Source organism: Solea solea, chromosome 15 (assembly GCF_958295425.1).
Source record: "Solea solea chromosome 15, fSolSol10.1, whole genome shotgun sequence".
Taxonomy (NCBI): Eukaryota; Metazoa; Chordata; class Actinopteri; order Pleuronectiformes; family Soleidae; genus Solea; species Solea solea.
In genome coordinates this window covers 16,848,278-16,858,533 of record NC_081148.1, presented here as the reverse complement: position 1 = coordinate 16,858,533, position 10,256 = coordinate 16,848,278, and the positions used below count along the sequence as shown (strand labels likewise).

The 10,256-nt window shown below is 39.0% G+C and overlaps 1 protein-coding gene across 1 annotated transcript; it reads right to left on the bottom strand.

Moving 5' to 3' along the window:
* kcnk1b (potassium channel, subfamily K, member 1b) lies at window positions 1–8,818 on the bottom strand. Its single transcript, XM_058652181.1, has 3 exons — window positions 8,222–8,818; window positions 4,450–4,845; window positions 1–2,477 (listed from the first exon to the last, which is right to left on the bottom strand). Exons 1-3 carry the CDS (start codon window positions 8,574–8,576, stop codon window positions 2,221–2,223), a joined length of 1,008 nt encoding a protein of 335 aa, XP_058508164.1. The 5' UTR covers window positions 8,577–8,818; the 3' UTR covers window positions 1–2,220.
* Window positions 8,819–10,256: the final 1,438 nt, after the last annotated feature.

Genomic DNA, 10,256 nt, shown 5'->3' with positions numbered 1-10,256 from the left:
TGAGGTCATAACAAACCAACTGTTTATTTGAGATACACCAACATTTTACACTTCATGGATTCACTTAAGTTGAAATGAATTTTTCAAGAAAACCTTGGTGCTCCCCGGCAATCCTGTACAACACAATGTGCTATAACACAACAAATACTGAACTGTGCACAAATGTACCACAACTTGTGAAGTATTTCTGAATGCTAATATTCCACTGTCCACAAAACAAGTCGGTTTTGTCAGCATGAATAAATAATGTCAGCATAAATCCATTTGTTATCCTTGACACAATGTTTACTCCCTGAACGGAACAAGAAGTGCGTTACCTGCAGCTTTCATGTTCAAGACAAAGAAAAAAAAAAAAAAAAGGCTGAGGGGTGAAAGAGTTGACATAGACTTACACAGCATGGTATTTGCAGAACTGTTAAATATCTGAGAAAGCACACGTTTTTCCTCACATTCTCCTCCTGACAGTATAAACAGTATCGTTGCTTCACAGTTTGCAGAAAGGCCCAGAATGGTGTCAAAAAAAAAAATCAACAACATTCCCACTGAAAAATACAGTATTAAAGATGAGCCACTACACACTTTCTAATCGACTTGCTTCTCTTCAACTAACAGAGCAGCAAGAGCAGCTGCTTCATCAAATTCAGCAAATAGCAAAGAAAAAAAAAACCCACATCATTACATTTGAAACTTTATAAAACACTACAAATGCGTGCTAACGTAGCAGAGAAATGAGGTCAGAGACACTGATGGAACAAACACCACATGTATGTATGTCAATATGGTTAAAGGCATGAGATCAGTACCTCTGTCAAAACATCTAACCTTGTGTATTCTTTCACAATATGCATATTCAATATTAGTCAGACTATGGAAAGTCATCCATTAGCAATGAGAGTAAAAGCTGATCGTTTCAGGTTCCCTCTGACGTGCCAAAGTTGGCATAAAAATCCCTTTCATGAATCTATACAAAAATTTTGTAAACCTTCCTCGTCGTGCCTTCTCTAAAAATATACATTTTCGAGATTTAAGTGATGCAAATACAGTAAAATAGTTTCTCTTCAAGTTTTAAACAATAACCAGGCCTTCCACTGCAGAAGGGGCACAATCTTTCTCATTTAAAAAATCTCTGCAAGCAAGTCCCTTTTTCTTTTAGAGAAATCCCAAACAGTCATTTATTTTTCTGTACTACTTCCTGGTTCCAGTACATGTGCAAAGTTAACCGAGCTCTCCTTATCGACAGCAAAATTCAATTAGCCAACCAGTGCTCTGTGATTCCCTTTTTTTTTTCTTTAAAAGTCAGCCTAACCTCCTTTCCCTTTTTCCACACAATGCAGCACATGTTCATCCTTTTAGGCAGATCAATAAATGATAGTGCCAATCGTTACACACACAAAATTGAAATAGCTCCGCAACATGTGGAGAAAAATACACATTTCTGCAGACAAAAACAATGAAATGTGACAAAATGGAGTGCAACCGGAGTCATTAACACCTCTGTATAAATGAGCCAAAAATGTTACACAACAGTTGTTGTTTTTAGATGCTGTGTTCAGGATTGACTGCAAACTCTTGCTTCATTCAGCCACATGAGACAAACCCCTAAAAAGGAGCTAAACAAGCTGAACAGAATATAATTGAGCATTTCGCAGTTGACCCAGCAAAAACACTGATCAACATGGTACAGTATGCGTTTTCCTGTCAATGTTTAAAATAATAAATAATAAAACTCTTGCCTTAATGACAATTCATTTTTTAAAACATGTTAAAGTTGTGCATTAATTTGAGGTTCCACGTACCTTAAAAGTTAACATTACTGTACTACTGTGTGACAGACTACAAACAACTGTCCTACATTTCACCTAGATTTAAAAGACCAATTACTTTCTAAAACTGTTGCTAAATATGCAATAAATGATGCAGCTCATAAAAGCTTAGCTCATGTGAGTCATAACATGGCATCATCGCAGACTTACTGTTAAATATCATTGTTCTCCTTGATTAATGCAAATAATTTAATCTCTGATGCAAAGCGCTATATGTTCAGTGTCATAGAGGGGATTCTTTTGCTTAATCTTAATAGTCGGACCTAGTTTCACAACTAAAATTTGCAGGAGTGAGCTATGATTTGTGTTCTAGCTACTGTATGTATAGACTTGTGACAAAATCCTCTCCTAATTTCATGTTTTTACATTCTTCATTAGGCGGTTGCTCAGTCGTTGTTTACTGGATCATGGGGTCATCGTTAGGAGAGGCCAGAGGGGTCACCCTGACAAAAGGCTGGAATTTGTCTTCCATGAGGCCTGCAGGTGTTTCGGGCACAGTGGTGAAGGACAGGTGGTCGTTCTCCAGAATGACCATGCGGTCCTGCGGCTTCTCTTTCTTTAGGTAGAACATCTTCCGCAGCTGCTTCAGCTGCTGCAGCTCGCAGAAGGTCTCCAGCACCACGAGCATGACTATCAGCCCCAGGATCAGATAGACTGGTGAGACAAACACACAGACATTGATTGATTTTTAATATTCCCCTAGATTTTTATAGTGTGTACAAGCATGCTTTCAACACAGAGCTTCCCACCCTGGAAAATGTCTACAACGTTTGCTGTGCCAAAGGAATTTCAAACACCCTGGTTATCTGTTTGTAGAGAACAATAAAAGCTCTCTCAAATAGAGGGGGAATATAATGACATATAATGACAATTTAGTTCTCATCTTATTTAGTTTTTTTAGACTTGACACAATTTGATCTGTTTTATAGTAGAATTCCTTACAGGTCATTCTTACAAAAGCCAGAGATTTTCATTTCTTTACTTTGGTCCCAAGCCTGTGGTTTATCTGTACTGTCACAAGGGGGCAGTGCCTAGCTAACCATATTAACAGAGAATGTATGTTATGTGCAGACAGATAGTTGCAGCCATGGCTGAAATCCCACTAAATCCAAGGTGTGTTTTCACCACCTCTTAAACCACTTCTTACAGAAAAACAAAAGAAAAATTGTTTAACAGAACTAGTGGAGGTATGCTGAGTATTGGCGCTTGGGGCAATGGTTTATAATATCAACATTCTTTTATTTAGGAAAACACAGTGGCTGAATTAAGAAGGCAGAGTAGACTGTGTGACAACAGAACAGGGCAACACCCTGCATGCAAATCATTGAAGCAATGACTGCTTCTCACCAAAGGCAAACAAAACATTAATGTAAATGGTCCAAACTGTTCAGTAACACAACAGTGACGTCCCTGGCAGTATGGACAAGTATTTTTTTCTTTTTTGTTTAAAGAGAAGAATGTACAAATGAGTCTTAATGTCATTTGCAGGAAACACAGCCATGTCTCCTCACACTGCGCCTACTGAATGAGGTGTTTGTGACTGGTGCGTAGTGCCACACACCCACACCACACATAGTACAGGTGATGGTTCACTGGATTAGTGTTCAACATTTTCCAGTCTCCCAAGACTATGTGGGTTTGAACTGAATTTGTCTGATTAGATTGAATAATTCCTTTTCCTCTTTCTCTTTTTTAATTCAAGTCACTTGAAGCCCTGCTGCTAAGAAAAGCTGTGTAAATCACCCAGGAAACGTAATCAATGCCTTGATGCTCTGCTTTAGACCATGTCCTGATGTGTATGTATTACTGTGTTGTGTCATTTTATAAGCACGGTTTGATATAGCTTTTAACATACAGGAAAACAAAAACCCGTATTATGCTATGCTCTGAACTCTCAACAAGTCACTAATAGGATTAGAGTCATTGTTAATTTGATTCCTGTCACCTGTGGTTTTCCTACTTCAACCTGTCAATCAGATAGATTGCAAATAAATATGCAATAATTGGTGTCTAAGTGTTAGCTAAAGCTGAAGTTAAATCATATCTTAACCTTGGATTCACATAATGGGTTAAAAACACACACCCATCTGCTTATGTCACAACTGGATAGGTCAAAGTTCACAATCATAGAACCGACAGCAGGTAATATTCTCACATCAGCAAATCATTAACTCCCTCAACTCTGAGAAACAGGCACTAATTGAGAGACCATTACATGATGGTACAACAGCAACTTCATGTAATGAAACTCTTTCATTGTTCTAAGAGTTTAATCAGGAAGTGAGAGCTGTTGTTTCTGTACAACAAATTAAACAATAAGATCCTCTTTGCTATAGGAAGCATCGGAGTATATGCTGGTACTCACATCTACCACCAACTTATTGCAGAACTACAATCAAAAACAATGAACCAGTGATGGAAAAATATGCTGCTATAAAAGGCACTCATAACCAGTTGAGCATTTCCATTAAGAGAATAATGGGGGAAATCGTTAATATTCTAGTTGTCCAATATTTAATTTGAATATTGTGAATCCATTGTGTAATTTCTATTATTTTAGTCAGGATAATCATGAAATGAATTTCTCATAAGCATACCACGCCTACAAGGAACCATCAGCACTCACCAGTGATGCCCACTTTGTAAAGCTCCCTGAACCTCTGATTAACAGACTCTCCAGGTACATAGTCTCCCAGGCCAATGGTGCTCAGGGAAATGAAGCAGAAGTAGAAGGACTCCAGGAAGTTCCAATTCTCCTCCAGAATGGAGAAGATGGCAGCAGGGATGAGGAAAAAGCACGACATGGCCAACAAGGCGAGCAGAGTGGCGTGAACGATGGCCACCAGTGGCTTGGACAGACCCCAGTATGTGTGGATGTACATGACCGGCCTCCGTGTGCTGAACACCATGATCCTCTGCACCACAGCGGTGAGGAAGAGGAGGGTGAAGGGGATGCCAATCACTGAGTAGATGATGCAGAAGGCCTTGCCACCATCTGACAGAGGAGCCGTGTGACCATATCCTGCACAAAGACAAACCTCTGATTATTACACACAAACAAACGTAATGAAATGTCTGTACACAGCCTTTCATCTGTGTGTTAATGGATGACATAATTCACCAATAATTACTCAAAATTCATCTTTCTGGGTTTTTTTTTAGTGTGTGCATGAGTCTACACATCATCTCCTTCACCAGGTTTTGGGACTAATTTTGTTTCTGGGTTTTTTATTTGTCCAGGGTAAACAAAGTCATGACAATAGCAAACAATAAACTATGTACTGGTTTAATTACAGGGAGTTGCATGCAGATAAATGATGATTACAAGGATAACTCTTGGTGCTATGTATTACTTACGAGGAAGTATTTGTCTACAAGTCTAGCATGTTCTCATGAGGTGGACCTAATGGAATTTTTCCACTATATAGTACCGCCTCTTGCCTCTACACGGTGTGGTTGGTTTCCATTACAATATTGTACTTCCTTAATGTGGGTGGGGTCCTCACTTCGTCACACACAAACTATTAACTTGTGACTTGTAAAGCAGTTGTTTTCCATGTACTGAATCATTAGAATCAGTTAATTAAAAAGATGTGTTGACACAGTCACTGAATACAGCGGCAGGGTTTGTGATGCGGCTCGCCACTCACAATCGCAGGCTTTCAGCAGTGCTGTCACTGAATAGACCAGACTCCTCTGTTAAATGATTAGATTTTAGACATTTCCTTACTAATTGTTGGAGATTAACCCACATTTTAAGGATTGTTAAGTCTTTTAAACTGATCTACAGTTCGGCATTGTTCGGTTTGATTCTTGTGCTGCTTCCTGTGATGACACTCTGACCAATCATTGCACGGCAGTCTGACAACGTCACGCATAGTGTCGGCTCAGCTCGCTTGGAACCTGGCCTGAGCGGGTACTAAAACAAAGTACCATGTACCAGGTACTATCGCTAATGGAAAAGTATAATATAAGTGCCGATGCGAGTGGAGTCGCGCTAGTAGAAACACGCCATGAGTGTCAAAAATACCATGACACAGTCACAGAACCATGCAAATGAAAAACAAATTACTGGCATGTTGCTTGTGCTATAGATCCCAAAGAACTCACTTTCAGCTTCTGCATCAATGCTACATCCGAGTGTCTGCACACTGGTCCCTGCCCCTTTTTTTCTGTCTAGTATGTGGTGTAATAAGATGCTGAGTAATAAAGATGTTATCCAGCAATTATGGTTAGTGGAAGGGAAATTAGTACAGCTACATGAAGGTGTAGCTCCTGAATGTCCGTCAAGAGTCTGCTGTGCCACCATCAACAGAATATTGTTGTGACTTTAAACAAGAAACAAATGGTTGAAATGCATTATCTCTGCTACTGTTGGCTGTCATACAATCATGTATGACGAAACCTCACAGATAAGTGTGACTGTTTGGCCGGACTAAAGTTATATGTGTACAGACGATAAATAAGGATGTTTTGCAATGTTGGATAACACAAGATAACTTTGTGCTTAGTGTCGTGCAAAGCTGTCCAAATGCCTAAAGACAAGATAAAAATCGGGTTGAGCAATGTTTATGTAATACACACGTCTGTCTGTTTGCTTATGTCTCGCATATTGGATTAAGGTCGATTTACCTGCTTTACCTTACCTTTATCTGCTTTCTGCAATACTGTAATAAACTGTGTGTTATTAGAGGGCGCTTCCTGTTCAGTTAAGACTGCCGAGAACAAAACAGGGTTCCACGCGTGAACATACATGCAAGATATAAAAAACAATCTACCCAAATAATTAAAGCCTGTAAGCACAAACATATCAAAGGTGTGTTAATCTGTTTTAATCCTCTGCTGTGCGGTTTGTAAGAAGCTGAAGATGAAATGCAATTTTTGTTTTGTTTTATTGTCCTTCGTTTCAAGTCTTTTTGTAAAATGAATGTAGAAGGACTTGGGCATAGGTTGTCTATGTCTGATGAATGCACTGAGGATTGGCACCAGCAGTCCTGTGACCCTCATGTGGAGGACAGAGCGGTAGATGGTGGATGGCTTGAGTTTATGCCTTCCAACAATTCAGGAGGGCACCCCAGTTTTGAATAGATGTATATATCTTGTTTTGCTAGATCTGCAGCTGCACATGTGTCTGTTATGTTTTCTAGTGTCTTGTAAGAAGCCCATGAAAACACGGCACATTTTGGTGCACGACACTGTGGCAAAATAAAATTATTAACTAACGTACTCCTATGACAGCTTTACAATCTGAATTAAATATTGAGAACAAGTTGTCAAAGTTATAATGGAAATACAAACGCATAAATAAAAGGTCAAGATGCCCTACATTTGCTTCCGTCTGCATAACACACAGTGTAAGGATTGTTGTCTGGCGCTGCACAAGACAATCCAGACTCTTTTCATGTGTCGTTCCACGCTGGTGGAATGACCTACCGGGCGCTACCAGAACAGGGGCGACCCTGTCTATCTTCAAGAAGCTCTTGAAAACCCAGCTCTTCTAAGAGCATCTTCTGTGCTAGCACTTACACTACTCCCTCCCCTGCACTTGGATCCAGCTCTGCACAGAGACAGAGAGAGTATTCTGGTTCCAGGCTGTGTGCCCCGAAAAGTTAGTGTTGATAATGTGTTAATACCACATACAACCATAGTACAGTAAAAAAAAGTAGTTATACATGTATAATTCAAGTATTGGACTGTAGTCAAGACAATACGAGTTCAAATTAGGAGAAAAATGTGATGAGATTTATAGTAAAATGTACTGTATGTTATTTATGTTATGGTTTATTGTTTTGTGTCCGAGAAGTGTTTGTTGTTGTTCCTCTTTTGTTTATTACACTTTTCCTACAGTGTGTGCTTTGGTTGAAGAGGCATATTTTGGTACATGTACAACAATGCACAATATATTGTTAACATGTCTTTAAATCAGGTGATTGATTTGGTGAAAATATCTAATGGGGATTTTTCTGACAATTATACAGATTTGATTGGGGTACATATTTTATATTCAAGTATCTGTTTAATATTTACAATTGTAAACGAATTATTACATGACACCATTTAAAAAAGGGTGAGAAATTGCAAATGTAAATTACTTCCAACGTGTGAATTGAAAAACAAAACTGGAACAACTGTTACAAGAGCTGTGACAGTTATTAAACACAGTTTGCAATTATAATAGACTGTTAGAAAACAATTACGTAGTTATTTCATTAATTTAAGTCATTATTTTGCAAAAATATGCTGCATTTCTGCCTCCCTCGTTTTGCTTTCTTCTAGATTTCCGATTAGCAGGTAGACCGATTAATCGGTATCCCAATCATTTACATGTTGAAATGATAAAAACATGCCTGAATGTACATTATATATTAAACACCTGCAGCATCACACAACTCTCTTACCCGTGGTGGACAACACCGTGCTCGCGAAAAACATCGCCGACGTGAAGTCCCAGTTCCAGTTAGCCGAGGCGTTGTTGAGGATGGATACCCCATAGTTGCTAGCATCCAGCGCTTTCTTCAGAAACCACTCCAGACGCTCCTCGGTGAGACAGTTGTTCTCCTGCAGGAACTGCTTCTTCACGGCCCGCAGCTCTTGCCGCAGCTGGTCCTCATAAGGCAGCTCGACAGAGGAAAAGACAACGGCGCCGAACACGAGATAGAGCAGGTACCCCAAGACGAGGGACACGAAATAACATGTTGATTTGTGGCTCTGTATCAGACGCACACATGAATTACTGGCGAGAGACTGGAGCATTTTCAGGAGGTATATCTCCCCCCCGTGTCACCTCACGGGCTGAGACGAATGTGGCGGCAAAGGCAGCACTTCACTTCACCGCCTCAGGTTTTGTTTTACAGAAACACCCTTGACAAAAAGAGATGTTGTTGAAACAAAGCTCCGACGTTGACGTCTGTCTTTCCCTTTCAACGCAACCTGCTGTACCACGTGAGACTTTCAGGTGCAGTCGGAAATGTCATTGAAAGAGGAAGTCGGTAATGAAACTGCCGTGAAACTGCCGTGAAACAACAAAGAGGAAGAACTGCCAGGATCCAGGAATGCTGATTATTTGATCTTTATTCTTCTCTATTGTAGGTCGATCTCTACATTATGTGACTATATATCAGACACAAGTTGTACTTCAATCTTACATTCATATAGCAATTAAGAGCCTCGTCTTTTTCTTCTTAATTCAAACTAAATAATAATTTTTGCATCAGACATGTTTTTATAGAGCAGTCCTAGTAGAGGGATACCTAAGTACTGTAACGAAAATAAATCTCACCACTTTGTTTCAGCTGTTGTTGTTTTTAAAGTGCTTGGTAAATAAATACATGTTGTATTTGCCATTATGTCCACTGTTATACGTTCATTTTCCCGGTGTGGGATCAATAAAGTTAAGTCTAATCTAATCTAGACAATTTGCAGTTTTACATTTTTTGTGTTATTGCCGAACTTATTGTTTGACTTATTTATGCAGGGTTATTTTGCTCCTTCTTTTCAAATTCATTGTCCAGTTTTTAATTCTGAATGTTTCACAGTAAATGCTCGAGACTGTGTAGTTATCGTTTTTCCAAGCTTTTAAAAGACAGTGAAGGCAGCAAGTGATGTGGCGGCGACAAAGGACGAGTGACGTAGGAAGTGTGACCTCGTCCTCGCTCTCTCTCTCCTCCCTAGAAATAGTCGAATAGTTTTTTTTTGTTACTTTCGATTGGTTTCATGGTGTCATTTAACAGGTCATTGTCAAACTGTCAATGTTTTTTTTTACTGTGCCGAGAAACAGAAAGTTACAACTCCCCCGATACATAAACAGATACTTTATTAACATTAGCAATATGCAGGAGAAGTTTGGGTGTAATAAGTGAGGACAACGTTATTGATCGCGGAAGTGTGAAAATATTTCCAACTTTACTGAAGTGATTGACTCATGGAGGGTTTGGCATCAGGGAGAACTGGTCAGGCAAGCCTGCTAAGGATAGACACATACACCTTTACATACAATATTCACACTTACATACAACAGTCAGTAGGGCTGTTTGATTTTTTTTTTTTTTATATAAATGTCTTGTTTTTCTTTTTTCTATAGATAGATAGACATTATAAGATAGATAGATAAAAATGCGTTTTTAATGTGAAATGTTATAATAAAGTGTAAAATGTAACATTGTATATTCCATCCTATGTATACATAATGTCACACGCCAGTAATTTTAGACAGATATATGTGACATGACAAATTCGACCACTAGGGGACACCAGAACCCCATAATGTGAAAGCGCTATTTCGACTATTACATTGTTCTTTTATTTTATTATTTAGTCGAACCATACTGCTAACCTGATTTCAGCTATAGTAATTTGTACGGAATTTAATTGTATGCCAATTAAGAGCCGTCATGTGGGTTCATGTGGTGATGGGATTTACAAATTTACAGTTTC